General features: G+C 30.2%; 1 protein-coding gene across 1 annotated transcript; it reads left to right on the top strand.

Moving 5' to 3' along the window:
* The first annotated feature begins 4,688 nt into the window (after positions 1-4,688).
* Positions 4,689-9,533, top strand: LOC148562775 (B3 domain-containing transcription factor FUS3-like). Its single transcript, XM_088489509.1, has 6 exons — positions 4,689-5,899; positions 7,842-7,931; positions 8,074-8,174; positions 8,529-8,575; positions 8,671-8,747; positions 8,938-9,533. Exons 1-6 carry the CDS (start codon positions 5,366-5,368, stop codon positions 9,223-9,225), a joined length of 1,137 nt encoding a protein of 378 aa, XP_088345635.1. The 5' UTR covers positions 4,689-5,365; the 3' UTR covers positions 9,226-9,533.
* Positions 9,534-23,881: the final 14,348 nt, after the last annotated feature.

The following is a 23,881-nucleotide window of genomic DNA, read 5'->3' as shown; positions in this document are numbered from 1 at the left end:
TTAATTAAACTTAATTCAAATGTTAACTAAAATGTCATTCTCTCATTGGTCAAATTATGCTATTTTATTAGTAATATATATATATATATATATATATATATATATATATATATATATATTATCCAAGTATCTGTAATAATAGATGAGAAACAGGAGATGCATTGTATTTTGTTACCTAACCAACCTTGTGTGTGACTCTTAATAGCATTCACACTCAGAATATCCTCTTAGGACCAGCATGGACAACAAACTTTATATTTTTCCGGAGTCTGATTATCTGAATAGATAAATAATAAATAAGCTGAAGCTACACTTTGGAGAAAGGAGACAGTGTTGGAGTATGAAAAAAAATGACGTTGGGAGGGTCATTTCTCTTATAAATTCTCAAACGTTTTAAATAAATAAAAAGAAAAAAAAAAAAAATATATATATATATACATTAAAAATATTAATAATGGTTAATTAATGGTTACAAATTACAAAATTTATTAGCCCTCTACCACTCGTCTTGTAATTATATATCAAGTTGTGATGACATTAATCCAATATACGAGACATTTTAATTATAAAACAAATCAATTTATTTCATTATTTTTTGTCAATAAGTTTCAACCTATTCAAATACTAATTTTCTATGTTCATTAATTTCCTTTTATGATTTTTACTTAATTTCTTTATTTTAAATTTTTTCTTAGACTTTCATTTTGATTATATTATATGGATGTTAGAATTAATTTAAATGATGCCATTCTTTGAAATATCTCTGTGTTTTCATTTAACTGTATAGACATAGGGTCTGATAATTTTAGCACTCTTCATTAGGCACAAATTCTTTTTTCAAATAAAAATATTTAATTAATATTATTATAAATTATTTATAACATATTTAATATTAAAAATAATACAATTTTATTACTATACTTTAACCAAGTATTTTTTTTATTTTTTCTTTCAAAGCACAATCTTTGTTGTGACATTAGCATATATTATTTGTAAATTAAATATTTTTTATATTCATATAAAAATATATTATGATTAACTATATATTTAATTTTTTGTAATTTTAACAAAATAAAGTATTAGTTGTTAAATTAAATAATATTATATCAAAATCATGTTTAAGATAGAGAGTACATTTACAATGAAATTAACAGTGAAATTGTTAAGATACTCTACTAATAGTAAATAGTCATGTATCTCTCCATGTGAGATGGCATGTATATTAAAGAAGAGTATGTATCAAAGAAAATGAGAGAGATATTTCAAAAGTGTTATGATTTGTTTTCGAAATAAAAATACTAAAAGTAAATTTTGTTTAAAAAAATTGAATTCTTAAATAAATTCTTTTGTAAAAATTTTAAAATAAAAAAAAATTCAATAATTACTGATCATAACAAAAAAAAATAACAAGTGAAATGTACTTACCGAATTATCGAAAATATTAAAAAATATGCTAACTCAAAAGTAAAAAACTTTATCATAGTACATATCTTATGTGAAACAAATTTTACTGTTGATTCTCCAGCTAGGTACGCTCAAAAACTTGATGATCTCTGTCATTTTGAAGTTTTGCGGCCAAATCCTTTCAGAGTTACATATTTAAAAAGACTAAAATTTAATAATAGGGGTGGCAACTGGTAATGGGGCGGGTAGGGATAGGTTTTTGTTCTACCCGATTCTGTTTTGCCGTACAACAACCTACATAGAACTCGTTTCGCTTTTATCTGTGGGTAGTAAAATATTGAACCCTAACTCGCTCCTGCGGGTACCCGCCCCATCCCTACCAGCCGCTATAATTATTAAAATTCAATAAATAAAATTAAATTTCAAAATTTATATAACTATCCTCACATACATAACATAAATTAAAGTAAAAATTTAAATATGATACAATATTATTAGTCATTTACTAATTATTTTACATATACATATATTATATATTAAAATCATATTATATATATAACGGGGCGGTATTACCTAAATCCGCCCCGCCCCGCCCCTCTCAAGAATCCACTCCGCTAAAAATCCGCCCCGGTGCGGGGTGAGTAATTACTCGCCTCGAACGGATAGAGACGAGGTGGTACCTGCGGGTTCGAGAGGCATTGCCATCCCTATTTAATAAGTTTTCAATTCTTAGCATGTTTTTCTTTTCTATGAATGAAAAGTAAAAATTAAAATAATTATATTCAATTTATAACTTACTAATTATTTTTAATTAAAATACCAATATTTTAATAATTAATAATTAATTGGTCTATGATACTTTAAATGATAAAAAATTTTATTCCATTAATTTATATTAGTGTTTTATTCATAAGTGATATTATTATTATTATCTGAAGTTTTTGACCAATTAATGCGAAAAAAACTCAATTTTAAAAACTTCTAAAAACAATAAAAAAATTTTAAAAAGTACAAAAGCATTGAAGTTAATTCTAAAAAATAAAGAAACACCTGACTAAACAAAAACATTGTGGAATGATTTTTTTCAGAGTTTGTTTATATTTATCATCAATACTCTCTAATATTATTTTCTACAAGAATAAACTTGTGTATTTTTAAACAATAAAAAAAATTTTATCTTTGTTTATTTTTTTGGTCATTTTGAAATAAATTTGCTCCCAAGACAAGTTGGACTGTTAAAATCCACAAGGCTACAGAAGTAAATCCATCAGTAAATTAAGTCACAGTGATACTGTGTTGAAAAAATTGGTTAATTAGTTCTTGCCGACGAAAGAAGATAACGAAGCTACAAATTCGTCTATCATTTATTGACTGATTCACAATCACCTGTGCATGGTGTCCAAGTGTTTTAGCCACCGTATTTGAGATTCCATATACCAGCTAACAGAACAAGCGAACTACACAATGCAGAATGCAAACAAACGCCTTCTCTTCACAGATTATCTTCTACTCTGCAACACACTGTAAGCAAAACAATCACACAACAAAAGACATGATTTATTTGTACTCTCTACCTTGAGTTGTACATGTGTTTTTAGAATTTAAAATAATTTTAATGTCAATAGAAATAATAATTTTTTTATTTTAAAAATTATTATTTTAAATAACAGTGATCTGATGATTTTATATTAAAATTAAAAATATGAATGTCACAAGAGACTGTATGATTATAATTACAATTATAAAGTTCTTTGTAAAAAATATTATTTTTATATTAATTTCAATTCTGGTATAAAATAATATTTTTACTAGTGGTAGAAACAATCCACATAATACTCTGAAGATATTTAGGTGTACTCATAAGAAGAAAAGATGATCAATACTTTGAGAAGAAATTATAAGTTGAAGAAACTATAATGTTTAAGATTATTAATTTGCTATTATTTATGAATTTAAAATAAAAAATAAAAAATAATAACTTATAGTATATTATTATCCTGTTATTGTTTATTAAAATTTATTATATATTATAAACCTTTATATTTAGAGAGATAAAATTGATTAAAATTTTATTAAAATATCTCAATGTAAAAATATAAAGAAATAGATGTTTCAGGAGTTTAAATACTTAGTATAAAAAATTCCAAACTTCCTTTCTCTAAATAATATTTTATAATTTATTTCTCTTTAGAATAATAATAAATTCTTGAATAAAATCAAACTCTTTAAAGATTTTTGTTTTCTTTTAAAACTTTAGTGTATATATATACATAAACCAAATTCTTGATGAACACACCTTCAATAACTCCAATTTGGTATTCTGTGTATGTGGACACTCCATCTAACAAGAAAGTTATTAAGAAATGATATTTTGGCATTTCAATTAATATCTTACCTTTACACACTTCACTTATAATAATTAATTAGTAGATTATTCTTTCTATGTATTTTTATTTCTCTCTTTTTTCTAAAAAAATTAAATTAATCTCTCAAATAGATAAAAAATAATTTAATTGTGAAAATATAGTATAAGTATTAAGTAGTAGCGGAGCATAATTTTTTTTCCCACAAAAACACACTTGCAACCGCATAATAAAAATCACACCGTGTTAGTTAAAACTTGAGCCACATGGCAAACTTCTGCGTGTAGCACTGTAACCGTTGGTACATGCAAACACAGGATCTCTCTCTTCCCTTAATACTACAACAACAGTTACGCCAACTCGTAATATAGGCAGCTACCTGTTTTTTTGTGTCGTCCATACCATGCACCCTGGTTTTCATTTTCTCATCAAAACTTTAAAACACAGGAGCATCTTCCCGTTGTTGTTCAATACCCCCACTTTTCTTCCACCATTCCTCCTAAAGTTAAGCAAATGTCTCTATTTAATTTCATTTTGAAAATATGAGAGAAATAATAATAAAGCTAAGCTAAGAGAGTGTATAGTATATGGTAGTGAGTGAGTGTGGGGAATATTAATGCGTGCAAAGGCAAAAACACCCTCACTCTTCACGTCCCATTGATTTCAATTCTGTGAATGTGGGGGTGTGTTGAGATCAGAACTTTTGCAACAGGTGGAGTGGATTCTGAAGCCCCATGTTTCGGCAGAATCCACCATACATCCGTCATAAGCTGTTTGGGCATTCTCTAACCACCACCACCACCGCACTAACCCCTATGCCAACCCTGGTTCCATTCTTACACCAACCCATATTCACCACACCATTCTTCTAGCTAGTTTAGTTTAGTTAACCCCCTTTCCCTGCTTTCTTTTAATTTTCTCTATCTGTCCTCGTTATTATTTATTAGAAAGAGAAAAAAGAGAGAGCAGAGGGTAAGGGTAAAGAAAGAGCCAAAAGAAACTAGCCAACATTTAACCATCTAAGCATGAACCTTCCTCACATTTTGCAACCAAAACTCCTATGATATGATATGATCCAAACCCCATTACCCATAACCCATTTACAAATAAAAATCTGTCAAGAGAGAGAAAGAGAGAATTTATGTTGTGGTAAAAAAAAGTAAAAGTGGGTGGAGTAGTAGAGGTAGAGTGGGAGAGAGGATTGGAATTGGGAGAATGCAGGATGCACAAATGTCATAAAAACCAGTCCCTGTAATCAACACACTCAAAAAAAACCCTTGCCTAAAATAGAAAAATTCCCCCCCAAAAAAAAAAAAGAAATAGAAGATAAAGAGAAGGGGTGTGTGTGTGTTGAACCGAGTGTGAAAGACAGTCCACCATTGATCTGTTTGAACACCAAACCCCACACCCGTTCGTGATTGCCGAGCGTCCTTATAACACCCTTTCTTTCTTTCTTTTTTTCATTCATTCTATCATCATCTATCCATATTTGCACAAACACTCACACTCGTAGAGAGAGAAAGAACAGAAAACCAAAAGCCACTTCCACTGTTTATAGAGAGAGACACACCGAAAAAAGAAAGAAAAGGAAAACCCTAATGATGATGGATCAGGGACAAGGAAGAGAAAACTTGCTTCTTCAGAAAACCGAGGCCTGTGCCTTCGTGGCAGGTGTTGACGCTCATGACCTTCTTCCCTCTTCTGTCACCGTTCAAGGGAACAACACCAACACCAACAGGATCATAACTACTACCATTCTCCATAACGGGTCATCATCGGAACCGGGTCGGATCCTCCATCATCATGATATTCAGTACCAGCAGGAGCAGGAGCAGGAGCAGGAGGTTGGGCTTGTTGCCACCTTTGGGAACGTGCATAGGAAGAGGAGAATGGCTAGGATGAGGAGGAGGTCCTCACCAACACTGATGCACCTTCAGTTCCACGCGAACACCACCACCCCCACTACTACTCTTTTTCCACCTCTTTCTTCTTCAAGGCAATCTTCTGATACACCACCACCACCACCACCGACACTTTCTCCTCCTCCTCCTCTTCTTCTTCCTTCTGCTGCTGTTGCTCCTTCCACTACTACTAATACCTCCCCTCACGTGCCTACTCATAATCCCGCACGTGTGAGTTTATTTCCCCCTTTTTCTTTTAATATTATTTTTGTTTTCTCTCCGAGTCCTTAGCATGAACAAGATCTAACAATTAAGCGTCCATATTTAATTAAAATTCGGAGATCTAGCTATCTTTGTTTTAAAAACATTCTTTTCTTATGAGTTTTTTAGAAAAGAATTAATTGATTGTTTCAGAAATTATTATTATGACTATTATTTGTCATGGTTGGATTTGTAGAGGAATAAAAATAAAGAAAAAGGAATGAACTTTGTGTTTTCTTTTTAGAGGTGCTTCTTGTGTTTATTGGTTGTCAAACTTATTTAATTAAATCAATCTTTATTACTCTTTTCCAATGTTGAATGGGAAAGCTTTTAAGAGTTTTCATACTTTTTCATTGAGATCAACATATTTTGAATAAACAGCTAGCTAGCACAGGAATTTAATTAGTTTTGTTTTTAAAAAATTGATTTATTCTATCTCTCATACCCTTTGGAACAATTATAATTAAGGATTATTGTTGAATAATGTTGTGGAAGGAGACAAATCAAGAAATTTTCTCAAGATTTATGCATAGACTTGGAGTACATATATATAGTTCTCCAGAAGTCATTTTTATTTTATTTATTTATTTTAAAAATTGAATTTCTTTCTTACAAAACTAAAAAGGAAAAGAAACTTAAAAGTATGGACTATTCCTATTCTTTGTTTCTTTTTGTTTTTGTTGTCAAATATATACATATTGGATGAAAACAAGTAGTTACAAGCAAGTACACTTGTGTCAGATTGTACTACTAAAGAACCTAGACAAATACAAAAAAAGGATAAATTTTTTTAAAAAGAAGTTATACAGTACAAATAATCTATACGATGTCAAGATACGAGCCCAAAAAATAAAGAAAAAAAATTAATTACGATGGGCACTTAATTTATTGTAATATATTTGGCAGTTTTATTTTAATTTAAAATTTTTTTACACACTTCAAATTGGTGTCTATTTATATACCTTTCAAGTTAAGGCGGCTGAGAGAGAGTTTATTAAATAAAAGGAGATGAGTGTGACACATAATCTGAATAATTTGATCTACTAATAATATGTTTATGTCTGAATAAATATTAATTATCTTGTGAAAATAATATTAGTTTTGTTCAATAATTTCTTTTTAGATGTAATTTCATACTTTCTTAATTACTTTTTATACTCTCTTTTATACAGGAGAAGAAAAATTGACAAAATATAAATTACATGATTTTTCTAACGGAATCATCTCGTTAATATTCTCATCTTGGAAGTTAAATATTCATACTTTTTGTTCTCTAAATAGTTGGTGTTATGCTTTAAATAAAATGAAAATTGACGATTTTTTTTAATTTATTTTTCACACATATACATCAACTAATTTGTGTACAACTTTTATAATTATGTAGTTTGAAGTAATTTTAAAAATGAATAATGTTATACATCCAAGTATTTTTTTTTAATCAATCAAGTTGGTCTAACATCAATAAAAATCGGTTATTCGAAGTTTTATTGTTTAACTTGGTTAAACTTGGTTCATAAAAAGACTTAGATGTGTAACCTTACTACTTAAAAATACACTAAAATATCCAACTCCAAAACACATCTATTTGTAATAATTGTACATACCAATTGGTTGTGTAACATTGAATTAATAGCTTTACATTTGGGAACTCAAGTAATTGATGACATGTATTAACCATGATGGATATGGACTTACATTATGTTCATATGAGGAGCATATAGTGGTGTTTTATGCCTTAGTTACACAAATTTTAGTTAAAGCTAATAAATGGTGTAACATGTTTGTTATAATTTACTATATTTTGTTCTATCTTTTAGTGGCATTTACCTAAATTCTCTAGTTTAACATTGCTAATTTCTTTACTAGAATAAAAAGATAAATTGCCTTTACAATTTTATCTGAGTGCTTTTAGGTAATTGATCATACAAACTTGAGATTCCTTTTCCAAAAGGAGTTAAAGAACAGTGATGTTAGTTCTCTCAGGAGGATGGTGTTGCCAAAGGTTTGTTTTTTCACTCACATTGACTTTGTTAAATTTAATAAATACAATTGTGTTATAAGGAGTCTAATTATACTCATTACATTATATATCGTATTATATATTTAATGAATGAAATAATATAGGATAACTAAATAATTTGCAGAAAGCAGCAGAGGCTTTCCTTCCTCCTCTTGAATCAAAGGAAGGAATTCTTATCAGCATGGATGACCTAGATGGCATTCATGTTTGGAGTTTTAAGTACAGGTGTGTGTTATTTGTGGTCAGTTAAATTAGTAAAGTGAGAATCTATTTGAATCCTTATCTTGTATTTTATTTTGAAATGTACAGTTTATACTCAGTTCTCTTTTCTTCTGGAAAAGTGAACTTATATCATATAAAAACCTGGTCCTACATCCATCTAATAGCATGGTAGAAGAGTGTATGTCATTTTTTTTAGTTTAAAACAAAAAATGAATATACAATTTTCTTATGTTTTAGATTAACATTGGTTGAATATACAATTTATCTTTTGATTTAAACAAACTGTACAGTTTTAAGTTTTTTAATTTATTAATCCTACAAACTTAAATGTATTTTTATTGATTTCCAAAAATGTAGATTTTGGCCCAACAATAATAGTCGCATGTACGTCCTTGAAAATACTGGTATGTCTTTAAATTACTAATATTATAAGTTCAAATTATTTCAAAATATTTGAACTTTACTAATTATAGTATATTCCTTGTGTTAATCTTTTCAGGAGAATTTGTTAACGCACATGCTCTTCGAATGGGAGATTCTATTATGGTTTACCAAGATAGTCAAAATCATAATTATGTATGTTCCGGATTTTTTCCTTTTATTCTGTCAATTAAGTATCTATTAATTTAGATAAAATAGTACACAAAAATATAGGTTATGTTTGTAAATGAACAGATTTAGAGATGGAGTTAACTTTTCAAACACAATTAAGTATCTATAACCAATTTCGTATCATTAAGTTATTTAACATGTTACATGTTTGTAGGTCATTCAAGCAAAGAAAGCTTCTGATCAAGATGAATTTATGGAGGAAACTAGCGACATGGCAAATGATATCTTCCTTAATGATTACGAAGTTAGCAAACCTGGTTGTTTCAGCTTGACTTACCCAGCTTTGAATGACACTGCAGGCATGTCATTCATATATGAGACTACATTCTCAAATGATAGTCCTCTTGACTTTTTGGGCGGATCAATGACTAATTTTTCAAGGATCGGACCAACTGAGACCTTTGGTTCTGTTGAAAATTTGTCACTTGATGACTTCTACTAAAGGTGGTTATTATGTACAAGCAGCAGCCAAAGCCTTAATAATATGGTACAAGAGAAGTACTTTAATTTTGAGTGTGGGTTTGTTCAATATGCTACTAAACAAAAGTTAAAACTCGCTCAGTGTTCTTGTATTTATTTATTTTGTTGTTTGTTTTGATCATGATGAGAGAATTTGTGTAGAATAAAAGAGTAGCGGGCGGACATATAATGTACTATGTTCACCTTTCTGACTGCTCTATCATGTATTATGTTATCTATAAGTTTTTGTCAGGATCTACATATAAATAAGATCTGAATGTTTATTATGAAGTTGTCATCGTGTACGCTAATATATGCTGGTCAACAATAATATATGTTTATAATTTTAATGCTGGAGTTGACAGATAGAATGTTTGATGAGTGGTAATTGAATTTTAAATGGTGTAACTTGAGAATGTTTGATGAGTGATAATTGAATTTTAAATGGTGTAACTTGAAAATGCTCTGATAAAGATATTAATATATGAAATTATATTACTTTTTTTTATTTTTGTAAATACAGTTTAAATTTGAAAAGAATTTTTGAAGTACTCGCAAAGTACTCTTAAATTTTAAAAGACATAGCACAAATATATAATTTCTTTTTATTTACCAACTAAGTACTTATATTTTTGTAAATACCTCTCAAATAAAAAAGATTTTACTAAATTAAGTCTAATAAATATTAATAATTTTTTTTATAATCTAGTGCTTAACTTATTATAATAATTTAATCTTTTCATTAATATTTTGTGAGGATTATCATAGAAATATCTTTAAAGTCAATTTTTTTATAGTCTTAGAACTTATTCATCTGGAGATGTTAACTTTTACAATCCACCTTTATTCATGATAAATTTTTAATTCCAAGATTTTCAAACTTATTTTTTCTTAAATTTTATTTGCGATGAATTGAAGTTGTTGGTGCGAATTTAGTTTAGACCAAAGACTTGTCAAGTTGATCAAAGACAGAAAAGAGTTCTTGGATAAAGAGATGAGATTAATGTCATTCTCTACATAACTTATTATGCCGAGGGAGAAGGAAGAGGGTTGAAAGAAAAGAGTTCTGGCTTCATATGGCGATCAAAAGATCCCTAATTCGACTTGTTACAATAATATTAACTATGGAAGTAGTAAGACTTCTTGGTTAATTTCATATCAACCATGGAAGTTTATATATATCTTTGACTTGTGATATTGACAAGAGTCAGAGAAAAATGCTGATGCCTAAATAAATAATCCCATAAGACATAAATTGAGACTAAATATGAGGCGGTAAGACAGCAGGACTACTCAAAAACACTCTCGACAGATTCTTAGAAAAAATAAGTGAAATAAGGAAAAGTATAGGGTAACAACATATTATCTGCTAATTTATTGTTAACAATAATTAATTATTATATTTTAAGCACATGTATAAAGAAACACATCCAGAAAATACATCTATAAAGACACTTCTATTAGATACAATCATAAAAAAGATATTTTTATTAGACACATCCACAAAAACACTTCTATTAAACACAATTATAAGCAAGAGTTGGCAGAAGTTGATAGAAATATTATTGGTAACGTAGCGGGATTGGTGAAATTAAGGTTGGACAAAAATAAAAGATTACATTTAAAATGTGCTTAAAAGATTAATCTAATCTTATTAAAATAATTGTCTTGAATATGGGATAGGTTGCTTAACTTTTGATGAAGTAGTAGGACGTGAGCTTCAAAACCTTGAGGATCAAGTTGAACATAAACGAGGATGAACTTGCATAGCAAATTTAGCAATCAAGAAATGATGATTAAGCTAAGAAGAATTGCCTTTATACAGAGCTAATGAAAGCTTGAAAGGAAATTTCTATTCTTCAACTCATACATACACAAACGTTGGAGAAATTTTCAATTACACTGACACAAAAAAATGGAGTACAAGTATATTTGAGTTTAGAGAGTCCTTTGTTTTGTTATTTTATTTTATTTTCAGTTTCACTAATCTTTTGATCTTTGTTTTTTATTGGTTCATTTATTTTTTCAACATTTAAACATTTAAGTTTATGTTTGATTTTCATTTTATTCAAGTTTACATTTTTTTTTCATTTCGTGCAAAGTCTATTTTGACTCCTATAGTTTATAAGTGTTAGGGTCTAGTTTTAGTCTAGAAAATTTGGATCACTCCCAAATTGAGATATTGATACAAGTTTGGTCGATACCTCCTGTCGAAATTACAAAATCAAAATCCAAGACAAACAAAAGCTATAAGCAACATTAAAATTCTAAACTTCGTTTTGACAAATGTCAGCTCCTTCTTTAGTATTGATGAGCTCAAAACAGGAGGATGATAAACTTGGAATGAAACCTACCTTCTCTACAATTTTAGTCAAATCATTATTTCATGTAAAAAAATGCTAATTATTTATGAATAAATTTAAATCCGCTAAAAGAAAAAAAAAAGAGTAAAGTGATAAAGTTGAGTGGTAATTATCTTTGAATTTGTAACTCTCGTTATATGTGAGTCTTACTAGCTTAATTTAAGAATGATCAACCTCTCACTTTATCATTTTACCAATTCCTTCTTTTTAAAAGATTTTGATCTTTCACAACAATTGCCTTAACTTTACAAGAGTATCCCAATAACCCAAAAATTAAATTTAATTAATTACTTTATTTTAACTATCCATCAAAATACAAATTAAAAAATGAAAAAAAATTCACTACAACAAAAACGATAAATACCCGACGGTAATTACCAATTCTTTGGGAAGTGATTAGGACTTGTGAATCAGAGTTGGTATTAGAGTTAGTGAAATTTGAGTTGACAGCAATTTCCAATTACAGATTAAAACTTGAGTATTCCAATTCATGGATTTTCAATTAATCAACTCCCAAGCCAAGTTGAGAGTTTCAAATCATGAACATAAATGTCATTTTCACAAACATGTAATCAGAAGAAATAAGAGACATGGTAATTAAAATAAATTTATAAAAGCAAAATTGGGACTGATAATTAATTAAAGGAAATTAACAAGCAATGGAATTAAATATAAAAATAGTTCATTGTATTAATAAATTCAACTTAACAAAATCCGAACATAAATTGAAGCAACTAAATGGAAAGTAAAAAAGTAGAGTGATAGAAAGACAAACTATAACGATAAAAACTTCAATCAAAGGTAATTGTAGCTCTCTCCAAATCCAATCCAAAAGTAAAACTCAGAAAAATGCTAAGAACCCTAAGAGAAGTAGTGTTTCTCTCTCTAGAATTCAAAAACCAAAACTAAAACTAAGTGAGAATGAATGTCTGTCCAGTCTCAGCTACACCCTTACCTCTAGTCTGTGTTTTCGGGCTTGAAACTGGGTCCAAAATTGGCACAGAAATCGCCCCCAGCGACTTCTGATATCTGCAGCACGTGACGCTCTGTCACGCGTACGCATCAGTCACGCGTACGCGTCAGCCATGCGTGCGCGTCGATCCTCGCTTCTAATCTGATCTCTTTGGTTTCTTGTGTTCCTTCCACTTTGGCATGCCTCCTCTTCATCCTTTAAGCCATTCATGCCCTGTAAACTTGAGAACACTTCACAAACACATCACGGCATCGAATGGTAATAAAGGCGAATCAAAAATTAACAATTTAATGGCCTAGGAAGCAAGTTTTCAATTATGGAACAAAATTAGGAAGGATTTGTAAAACCATACCGTTTGTATGAATAAGTGTATGAAGAATTGATAAAATCCACTCAATTTTGCACAAGATAAACCATAAAATAGTGGTTTATCAATCTCCCCACACTTAAACATTAGCATGTTTTCATGCTAAGCTCAAGAAAACTAAAAGTGATGGAAGACAAAGGTGAGACCTATCTATATAAATGCAACTATATACTAAAATGCTTCTACCTACTTGGTTAAAAGTAAACAAATTCTCCAAGACAAATATAAACTGGATTCCACTAAGTCGAATCACACAATAAGATGCAAGTAAACTTGTAAGAAGAGAGCTCATGAAAGCCGGAAACATAGAATCGAGCATCGAACCCTCACTGGAAGTGTATACACTCTAATCACTCTAGTGTTTGAGGGTCGAGTCTCTCGGTTCTCTACTAATTTTGCTCTTTAAGGCTTGCTTTTCTTCAACCAATAAACACAATTTAATGCACAAATACACATATCATGCCTAAATTCAATCCTGGTGATACAAATCATAGTGAGGAACATGAACAAGTACATCCAATGCAGACAGCTTCACAGTCTAATGGGACATCAACTTCTACCCAAGATCTCATACCGATTACTTTTACTCACATTGATTTGCCTTTTTCCTCAAGCCTTCCATCTACAACCACTCTTTCAAAAAATATCCATCCAATGCAGATAAGATCTAAGACAGGTAATAGAACTGCAAAAGTTCTTCAGGTAGCAAAATCCTCAGTCTCTTCTAATTCTGATTTATTACCTAAAAGCATTCAAAGTGCTCTCCACAATCCCTTATGGAGAGATACTATGCTCACAGAATATAAAGCACTACTATATCACAATACATGGTCCTTAGTTGAATAACCTGATAATGAAAAAGTAGTTAGTTATAAGTGGATATTTGCTATTAAAAAGAATGCGAAAGGTGAGATTATCAGACATAAAGCTAGGTTGGTTGCCAAAGGTTTTCTTCAAACTGCTGGAATTGATTTTGATCAAGTTTTTTCACCTGTTATTAAACCGGTTATAATTAGGATGATTTTAACCATTGCTTTATCAAAAGGTTGAAAAATTCAACAATATAATTTTCACAATGCATTTCTAAATGGAACTCTTCATGAAATTGTTTTTATGTCCCAGCCTCCAGGTTTCTGTCCTCTAATTCTAAACTTGTATGCAAATTAAATAAAGCCATCTATGGCCTTAAACATGTGCTAAGGGCCTGGTACTTAACAATACTTTCACCCTTCAATCTTTCGGTTTTACAGTAACGAAATCTAATCCCTTCCTATTTACTAGATATACTTATACTTCTACCATTTATGTTCTTATTTTATGTTGATGATATGCTTGTTACTGGAGATAACGAAACTGAAATAAAAATTATTCTTAGCAAACTTCATTCTACCTTTTTGTTGAAAGATTTAGGCGAGCTCAAATTTTTCTTAGATATAGAAGTTATAACACATTCCACTTTTTTAATTTCTTTGAACCAAACCAAATATATACATAACCTTCTAACACATGCTGGCATGAATGAATCCAAACCAAGCATGGCTCCAATGGTAGGCTCTCTTAGATTGATTGCCAATGCTGGAACCCCTTTTGAAAATCTAACTTTATATCACTCCATAGTGGGCGGGTTGCAGTATGCAACAATTACATAACCTGATATCAGCTTCTTAGTGAATAAACTGAGTCAATTTATGTCCAACCCTGCTAAGAACATTGGGCTGCAGTTAAACGAGTCCTGAGATACTTGGCAGGTACTTCTGAGCTCAAATTTCAATTTCATAGATGCACTGATTTATGATTTTTTGCTTTTTCAGACTCAGATTGGGCGAGTGATTGGTAAGAAATCTACAACTGGATTTTGTGTGTACTCTGGTTCGAATTTGGTGTCTTGGAAGAACAACAAACAACCCACGGTCAGTTGAAGCTCAACTGAGGCTGAATATAAAGCCATAGCAGTAGTGTTCATGGAACTTATTTGGATTCAAAATCTTCTGGCTAAATTGCATCAGCCTTACCCAGCTTCCCCCACTGTATTTTGTGACAATATTTCAGCTGTGCTACTTGCTTATAATCCAATCCTACATAATCAGACTAAACACTTTGAGTTAGATCTCTATTTTATTTGGGACAAGGTTATCAAAGGTTCCATTGATGTCACACATATTCCATCAACTGAATAAGTGGTAGATGTGTTAACAAAGTCTCTGTCATTAGCCAGCTTTGACAAATTTAAAAACAAACTCAGGTTGGCATCAAAACCACTATGAGTTTGTAGGAGGATAATAACATATATAAGGAAAGGGTAACTAACCGTGTTAGTTCCTTTGAACTAGAGTTAGTAGTTTCTAAAATCTTAGTACATATGTATAAATAAAACTCTTCAATGTACTGTTGAAAAAAAAGGAAAATAGTTAACATTCATTTTTTTTCTTTCTATGTTATTGTTCTCTACTTTACTTAATTTTGTATAGACTTTATTTTCATAAGATCATTAATTCTCTGTTCCCTTTTATTTTGAATTTTGATCAATCAACTTTAATTTTAATCACTTTCTTTTTGTTTTGGATTCTTTCATACAAGTGTTTATATTATATTTGGCTACTTTCAGGTTTTATACTCTTTAATTGTTATTATTTAAGCAATTTTTTTATTTAAAATTTGCTATGCCTTTTCTATTCAAAATCATGTAATAAATACTATGAATAATTATTACTATATTCACTGAGGTTAGTCATATGGATCATTCCAAGCGAGCGAACTAGTGAAAGCATTTAAGTTACATTTATATACAGACACGTGTAATATTGTAGGATTAAGAAATATGGAATTATATTTATATTAAATTAGTATATTTTGTATTTTTTTAAACAGGATACAAAGATATTAATAAAAGACATAATTTATTTTTTTATTTTTATTAATTTTTTATAATAATATTTTTTATTATTATTTTTTTATTTTTTGTATGAGAAAAGAAAATAAATTGGAGTTTAATAATCTGTTCTTTCTTATATTTAAATTATCACCAAATAAAATACAAAAATAATAATTTTTGTATTTTTATTTTATGTATTTTATTCTATCTTGTGTTGTGTTATTTTGTTCTCATAATAAAATGTAGTCTTAAAGACATCGTTAAAGCTTTCTATGTATTTTCTTTGATCTATCCAATTTTTCCACAAAGATTGAATTTTTTTTAGTTTAATTTTTATTTAGCTTACATCTTGTATTAACATTTTCATCGTTTTTTTTATTTTTTTTATTTTTAATATTTTTTACATCCTTTTTAATTAGATTAATCAGTAATACAAACTATTTTTAGCAGTTCATACTAATAATATAAGCAAAGAATAAAATTTTGAATACTTTTATCTAAATTTTGTATATCTTTTATTTTAGTAATAAATTTGTATTGTGACTACATTATAGTCATGAGTTGCCAGGACAAATGACTACATTATATATTTTTAATATCTTTTATTTGAATACTTTTCTGATTTTTGTTAATGCATAATTGGTCATGTCAGACACGTGTGTTGAACAAATATGAATGAATGTTCATGTCTTATGTATTTGATACATTGATACAACTTTTTATTAAAGTCTATATACTTCATAAAATAAAAGTGTCAAATGAATTTAAGTTTTTTTTTAAGTGCTGTTATTCACATTGTTAAGATAATCAAACATTCAAACTCAATAGTTCACTTAAATTTTGTGGAGCTTATACGAGTTTAAATAAATTTGAATTGCAAAACTCAATAGTAAATTAAAAAGAGATTGCCAAAAGAGTTTGATTATCTTGCGAGCTACTTCATGTTCTCACTTCTTAATTCCTGATTTATATATATAGTTTACTGCTTAGTGCTTACTGCCTCCAAATCTAGTATGTGTAACATTATGTATCCTTGTTTGTTTGTTTCATTATATTTTTTTTTATTTGTGGTTTCTTTCTTTGTTCACTTAGAAGAGTTAAAATATTTCAAATACTTGATTATATTGCAGGTGCGTGAGAGACTTCAATGTGAGTCATGTGTCAAATTCTCTATTGAGTTATATTTACAAAGAGAGAGAACTGTTGATAATAAAAATAAGGTTTAATTACTCTTTTGATTTTTATATTTTTTTACTTGAATTTTTATACTAATTTTTTTAATTGAGTCTCTATATTTTTTTTATTTAGGTTCTTGCACCAAATTTTTTTTTTAATTGGGTCAATATATAATTAAATCAATTACTGTTAAGAGGAATTTAATTAAAAAAAAATTGATATATGGACCAAATTAAAAGAAAAAAAAGATATAGAAACCTAATTGAAAATTTCATGAAACTATAAGCAATAACAGAATAATTAAACCTAAAAATAATTTATAACTAAAGAATGTGTGTTTGTATCTCTTTTTAATTAATGCCATATCACAAAAGATTTTAGTATTTTATGTAAACTTCATGTTAAATCTTAATTAATCTAATAGATTATATTTTTTTATTGATTAATTTTAGTTTTCATGTTACCAATAACTAATGGTATGGCCAAAAATTAAAGTGAATGAATAAAAAATTGCATGAAAGGTCACTTTTTCAAAGCAATTGCCAATTAGTCTTTAAAGATTCAATACCCGTGTTTGTACACTTGTATACTTCGTTAAGAGTTAAGTCTCAAAGTGCTAAATTACATTCCAGCCTTATAATAGTCACTGAAGTTAATAATTACCCATATTCGTCGTCGAAGTTGCAATTCGAGATTCAGATTCGTTCTTTCAGCACATTCTGTCCATCTGACGCCACGAGAAAGATGATCTGGACTCCTCCGTGACACGCTGGCCAAGTAACCACTAGCTGACGTGGATTAATAAATTTTTATAGTGCAATTTGGTCCCTAAATCAAAGATGAAAACCCTAATCCCTAAATTTGATTTAAAGATAACTAGATGACCGATTGTTGGTAGTGTTTTTATTTGTATTGCTTATTTGTGCTTGTTTGGGCGCCATTGTTTTGTTAAAAAAAGATCTTTTTTCAATAAAAAATATCTTTTTTTTTTATTTTTTAGCGTGTTTAGCAAATTTCTAGTAGTAAAAGTAAAAGCACTAGAAAATTAAAAAAAAAAAAGCATCTTTTTTGAGAAGATGTAATTTACATCTTTTTTTAAAAGATCTTTTTTCCTTAGAAAAAAAATATTTTTCATGTAATAAATAAACAAAAAAGTACTTTTATATTGTTATATCTAAACATAATTGATAGATAAAAAGATCTTTTTGCATGAGATATCCAAACAAAATTACTTTTACTTTTCCACAAGATCTTTTAAAAAAAGATAACTCGAAAAAGATCTTTTCTTAGAAGCTCACCCAAATAAGCTCTTTGTCTAAAACTCATTTTTCCTTCGTTCAGGCTTCACAGCTTCAGAGCAGCATGTAGAAACAATGGAAGCTGCTGAGTTAGAAAAGCAGAAACATAATAATACCAGAATGGAAGTTCTTGCACGATTAGCTAAACTGGAGGCATGTTAATTTAATTAGTTTAAGGATTAAGCCATTTTATTCATATCAATTGGAAATGGTAATGTTCATATGATGTATAACTGGCTACACCTTTGGTAAATAATTTATAATGATGTTTAAACTCCACAGATATCTAGATATGCTTATTGTTGATAAAGTTTGGACTGGTTGCATTGTTGCAGACTGCTAATGCTGATCTTGCGAAATCCCTTGCAGCAGTGCAGTGGAACCTTGAAGTAGAGGTGTGTTTAAATTTAGATCACTCTCCAACACCAAATTTATCCGCAGAATTATAAGTTTCGTAGCTAGTATTGATAAAATGTGTAAATTTGTGCATTAAAATTAGACCTGCTGCTAATTATCACAAGAATTTTTATTTGAGTACTAATATTTTGATGTGAGTACTAATAGTGTATGAAAGCTGATAAGAGCCAAATATCCTAGGATCTTATACCCTCTTACAGGGTTTAGAAAATTTTCCAAGTTGTTAGTTGGACTGAAAATATAAAACTAAATGAAGTTGATTAGTCCAATTCCTGAAGATGATGTGGCTGCAAGTGTAACTGATTTTAGAATTAGAATCAAAATGTTGTATTGGAATTTAATCAACTAAATAGTGTGCTTTGCTTGAATTCATATATGATTTTTATCCCCAAGTGATTCTTATCACTGGGCAACAATGCTGAATGGGTATTAACTACTAAACGTTTTGGACCAGGTTAAATAAGTGGCTGAACTAAGACAGCAAATTACATTTAAAGAGTCGGTTCATGAAGATACTGCCCCTTTGCAAATTCATCAACTCATTATGTGATACATTATTTCCTTACAACATATACTAGTGTTTTTTACTGGACTTGTTGACTACCAACGTTTTGTACCCTGCTTTGAACATCTATTAAAATCTTAAAGATTATAGGTTTGCAAAAGATTAATTTAGGCTTATAAGGTTAATTTCAAGCTTATTCATATACATATATTACTTTGGGCATATTCTGTTATCAAGAGACTGGTGAATATTCACTATTCAAAAGTATTAAATACTTTGGACAGAATAGGTGGTTAGTATGCAATCAAAGGACTTCATTTAGGTGTGAAGCAAAAGCTATGCTAGGCTACTGTACAATACAGGCCCTTCATGTCTTCAAGTAGATTGTTCTGTAACCTTGCCTAGGAGTATGGTTGATGTAGAATATGTATTGATACTGGATTTCTATTTGCAAGGCATGGTCAGTAAAAGATTAAAATTTTTACACATGGTTGCACTCCAATTAGTTATGCTCCTAGCTTAGTCAAAATTATGTTGAAATGAGTTGGTCTACTAATAGATTGATGATCCTTTAAACTTTTGTAGAGCTCAAAAGAAGCATGAGCAATCTTCATCAAGCTGTAGCTTCACAAAATCAAGTTATGCTATTATTTTCTGATTTGGGTGCGTAAATATTTTGATTACTTTTGTTTACTTTTCCTGAGCATGGGTGTCTTGAGAGGGAGTCTCTATTATTTTATTTCTATTGACTTTAATCCTATCATATTTTTCTTTAAAATTGTTAAAGTCACTGGCTTTTAGTTGGATAGCCTTGAGTCTTGATCGTTGTTTAACATTTATACTAATTCCTTAATCTGTTTAATTACGCTGATGTTGTAGATGTCTTCAAAAGGAGTTGAGTTTTGAAAAAAAAAAAATTCTTGAGCAGAGCACTCTATAATTGGTGATAAAGTTACACAATTACAAGAAAAGGTAAGCTTTAGAACTTTTCAACTGATCTATATTTGATTTTTTCCCCTTGAAGAGCTTTTGTCTTTCAAATGCTATATGTTTTATTATTTATAGTATCTGTTCTTGAATAGTCTTTTATATATCCCATTTTGTTTAACTTGAAGATGGAGAAGAGAATAGAGGAGTTACAGCAGAGAATGATGATCAAATTTGGAGATTAGGATTTTCAACTTTGATTTAGGGATCAAATTTACCATAAAAATTTACTAATCCACGTCAGCTAGCCGTTACCTGGCTAGCGTGTCACAGAGGAGTCCAAATTAAGTTTTCGGTGGCGCCAGATGGACAGAATGTGCCGGAAGAACAAATCTGAGTCCCAGAGTGCAACCTCAGGAACGAATATGGGTAACTAATAACTTCAAGGACTACTACGAGTCTCGAGTGTAACTTCAGGGGCCACTTTGAGACTTAACTCATTAATCATCGATCCACAAAAAATCAATCATAGCCCTACAAATGTCAAGATCACACGGCATCTAATGGTCTAGTTGCCATATTCAGCAGAAGACATTCGTCTATTGGAGTAGCCCCAAAAATAAATGCATAATTTCTAGATGAAACGATGTTTGTATATGCATGGCAATAATGCTATATAAGCATACACACTCACGTATTACAAATTGAAGCAAAAGTGATAATATAATGGAAAAAATGTGAACAGATATTATAAATTGGAAAAAGAAATTAAATAATATATTTATTTATATATAAATATATAATAATTAATTTTTGAAATACACATAATATTTTTATATTTTATAATAATATAATCAAATTTGTATAGTGACTAATGTTCATAATTGTTATCATCTTCAATTTCCTAAGAAAAGTGATGAAAACATATATTAACACCATAAGCTAGCTAAATGACTAAATAAAATAATTAAAGAAATAAACTAATATAAAATACAAATAAATTCATAAAATAATTAATTAATTAAAAATAAAAGAAAGTAATGCCTGTGTTTTAATTTCACTAGTCAATGAAAAAAAAGTAAAAAAAAAGAGTGCCGGAAACTTATTTCTTCGATAATAGAGTTGACTATCTTTGTGGCATCGATTGTACAAGTTCGCGAACAGAAACCGACAAAAGGAGCTTTAGATCGGATCTGAAAAAAAAGGAAAAATAATCAAAGTGAAAGTATTCGTCTTCTTTTTTCTCTTTTTAGTAGTTGTTTCAAGTTTCAACACTTCACCTAACGCAACTTCTCCCTAGTATCTTAATGTACCTTTGAAAATGAAAAATGACTTATAGAGACCATTAATTTTCTGTTTCGTCCCTTTGATTTTGAATTTTGATCACTCAACTTGGATTTTAATGGCTTTCTTTTCATTTTGGATTCTTTCGTATAAGTGTTCATATTTTGTTACTTTCAAATTTTACACTCATTCTATTGGTTATATAAACCGTGTTTGTACACTCATATACATTCACTTAATTATACACAAAGCTTTTTATTTACTGTTCGTTCTTCTACAATAACACACCTTTCTTTGAGAGCGTTCAAACAATGACATTCTTCACTTTCGCCAATTATAACTTTGCTTACTATTGCGATGGCGCTTCTGTTTTCCACCACAGCCTCTTATGTCATATTTCCACCAAATGTTTCGTCTTCCTTCAATAATTCAGAGAAACATGCTTGAATACAAAGTGGTTGGTGGAGTCACAACCATAGTATCTTATACCATTGTCATTGGACCGGCATCAGCTGTGACGATGCTGGAAGGGTTGTAATAAGTCCAAATTATTGCGGCTACATAAGTTGAATCTCACTGCCTTTTCCAATTTGGTCCACCTCCATCTTTATGGAAGGGAGCTTACGGGAAGCATCCACAAAGAAATTGGTACTCTCACAAAGCTTTCTTATCTTGATTTGACGAGGTAAGCCTCAACATGGTCCCTAAAATTACATTCAAGCCTCATAATAGCCCCTGAACTTAATAGTTACCCAATTTCATTCCTGAAGTTGTACTCCGGGACCCACAATCATTCTTTTAGCAATTCCCGTCCACCTGGCTCCACCGAAAAGCTGATCTAGACTCCTCTGTGACACGCTGGTAGAGAGAAAATGACGTAGTATTGCTGTGGCGCGTAAATGACGTAAAACGACATCGTTTCACTCGTAAAATCTCACTCCCTCAAAGTTAAACTAACGTATTGTCTACCCCTCTCAAAACACAACACAAATAGAGCTCTTTTCTTCTCCCCTACACTCATCATGCGATTGCTGTAACTGCAGCAATTTTTGTCGAAAACCCAGGCTCTGAAGGATCGGTTTCATCATCTTCATTAGACAGAGAATTCTAAAGGCTGGTTTATCTGAAATAGGTAAGGAAAAAAAAAAGAAAAAATATGTGACAATAAAAGAGCTCTATTTTTTGTTATTGTTGTTAATTTAGTATTGTCAGTAGTTGAATAGATTTTCTTTGAGTGTAATGTGTGGGTATGCATGCAGGGGCGGAGCTACATATAAAAAAAAAGGGGGCAATGGCCCCCCTAATTTTAATTTTTTACATGTAAATTATAGGTAAATTTCAGTTTAGTCCCCCTTAAAATTTTATTTTAGTCTTATTTTATTGTGTAAATATTTTTGTCCCCCTCTAATATTTCATCTAGCTCCGCCCCTATATACATGCTTGTGTTTTGTGCTGTTTGCTAGTGTTTGATCAGAACTAGGTTTCTTAGTGGTTAGGCCAATAAAATTATAGACTGAGTAGCGATTGTTTGTTAAGGTGGAAACTTGTTTTTTTTTTGTTAGGGTTTACTGCATTTACAATTGAGAACATGATTTTATGTTTTAGTTGTAGAGTTTCCAATTCGGTAATGTGGTTGAAGATAATGAGTCTAATCATTCAATTTTTTTTAAATTGTAGATGGATGATCTTTTGATTACCATCATATTTCACCATGGAAGGTCATTTATCACAGAGCATGATGGAAGTATGTCTTACAATGGTGGAAAGGTTGCTAAGTTGCCGGGAGTTGATATAGACACACTGAATGTCTTTTTCATCTGAGACTACCACAAGAACATTAGGTATGACAAAGTGACTCAATCTTGGTGGCTGGTGCCTAATAGGCCTTTGCAAACTAGTCTAAGAGATATCACAGATGATAAGGAGCTCATGGAGATGTGTTACCTTGCTCAGAAGAACAAAGGAGTTATCCATGTGTACTACAAACATGGAGTCTCTGAACCTTTGTATAATGAGAAAGTAGAATCGGTATCATCTAAAGGCAAGGAGTTGATGGTGATACAAAACTTTATTCCCACAACCAATATCACAATTGAACTAATTTCCACCACAACACCATCAACTCCAACTTCTGAACCAAGTCACACTACTATCCCTACTCAAAATATAGTCTCCACAACAAAGCCTACTAATAAATTATCTCTAGGACCAAAATAAAAGATTCCACCTACTGCAATTTCTGTTGGTAAACCAAACTCACCAGAAAAATATTTGTCCAATCCACTGCAATTCTTAGATCTAAGCCCAACCCACCACCAAGAATAATGGCCCAACTCACTGTAATTCCTAAACCATGGTCCAAATTAAAAGAAACCAAGAAGTCTGATGTACCAAAGAGAGGCTCTAAGAATCTATAAAGTGCAGCACCACATGGAAGGAGGCCTTTAACAAGAGCAG

The sequence above is a fragment of the Arachis ipaensis genome, chromosome B6, assembly GCF_059453495.1.
Source record: "Arachis ipaensis isolate K30076 ecotype BB chromosome B6, ASM5945349v1, whole genome shotgun sequence".
Lineage (NCBI taxonomy): Eukaryota > Viridiplantae > Streptophyta > Magnoliopsida > Fabales > Fabaceae > Arachis > Arachis ipaensis.
This window is presented reverse-complemented; position numbering and strand designations above follow the sequence as displayed.

What these genes read in the sequence shown, in the direction of transcription:
- LOC148562775 (XM_088489509.1), top strand. Translation starts at nt 5,366, where the DNA reads ATGATGATGGATCAGGGACAAGGAAGAGAAAACTTGCTTCTTCAGAAA. An exon ending in GTTTGGAGTTTTAAGTACAG is followed by an intron (nt 8,175 to 8,528) that starts GTGTGTGTTATT and finishes CCAAAAATGTAG; the next exon opens with ATTTTGGCCCAACAATAATA. An exon ending in GTACGTCCTTGAAAATACTG is followed by an intron (nt 8,576 to 8,670) that starts GTATGTCTTTAA and finishes TAATCTTTTCAG; the next exon opens with GAGAATTTGTTAACGCACAT.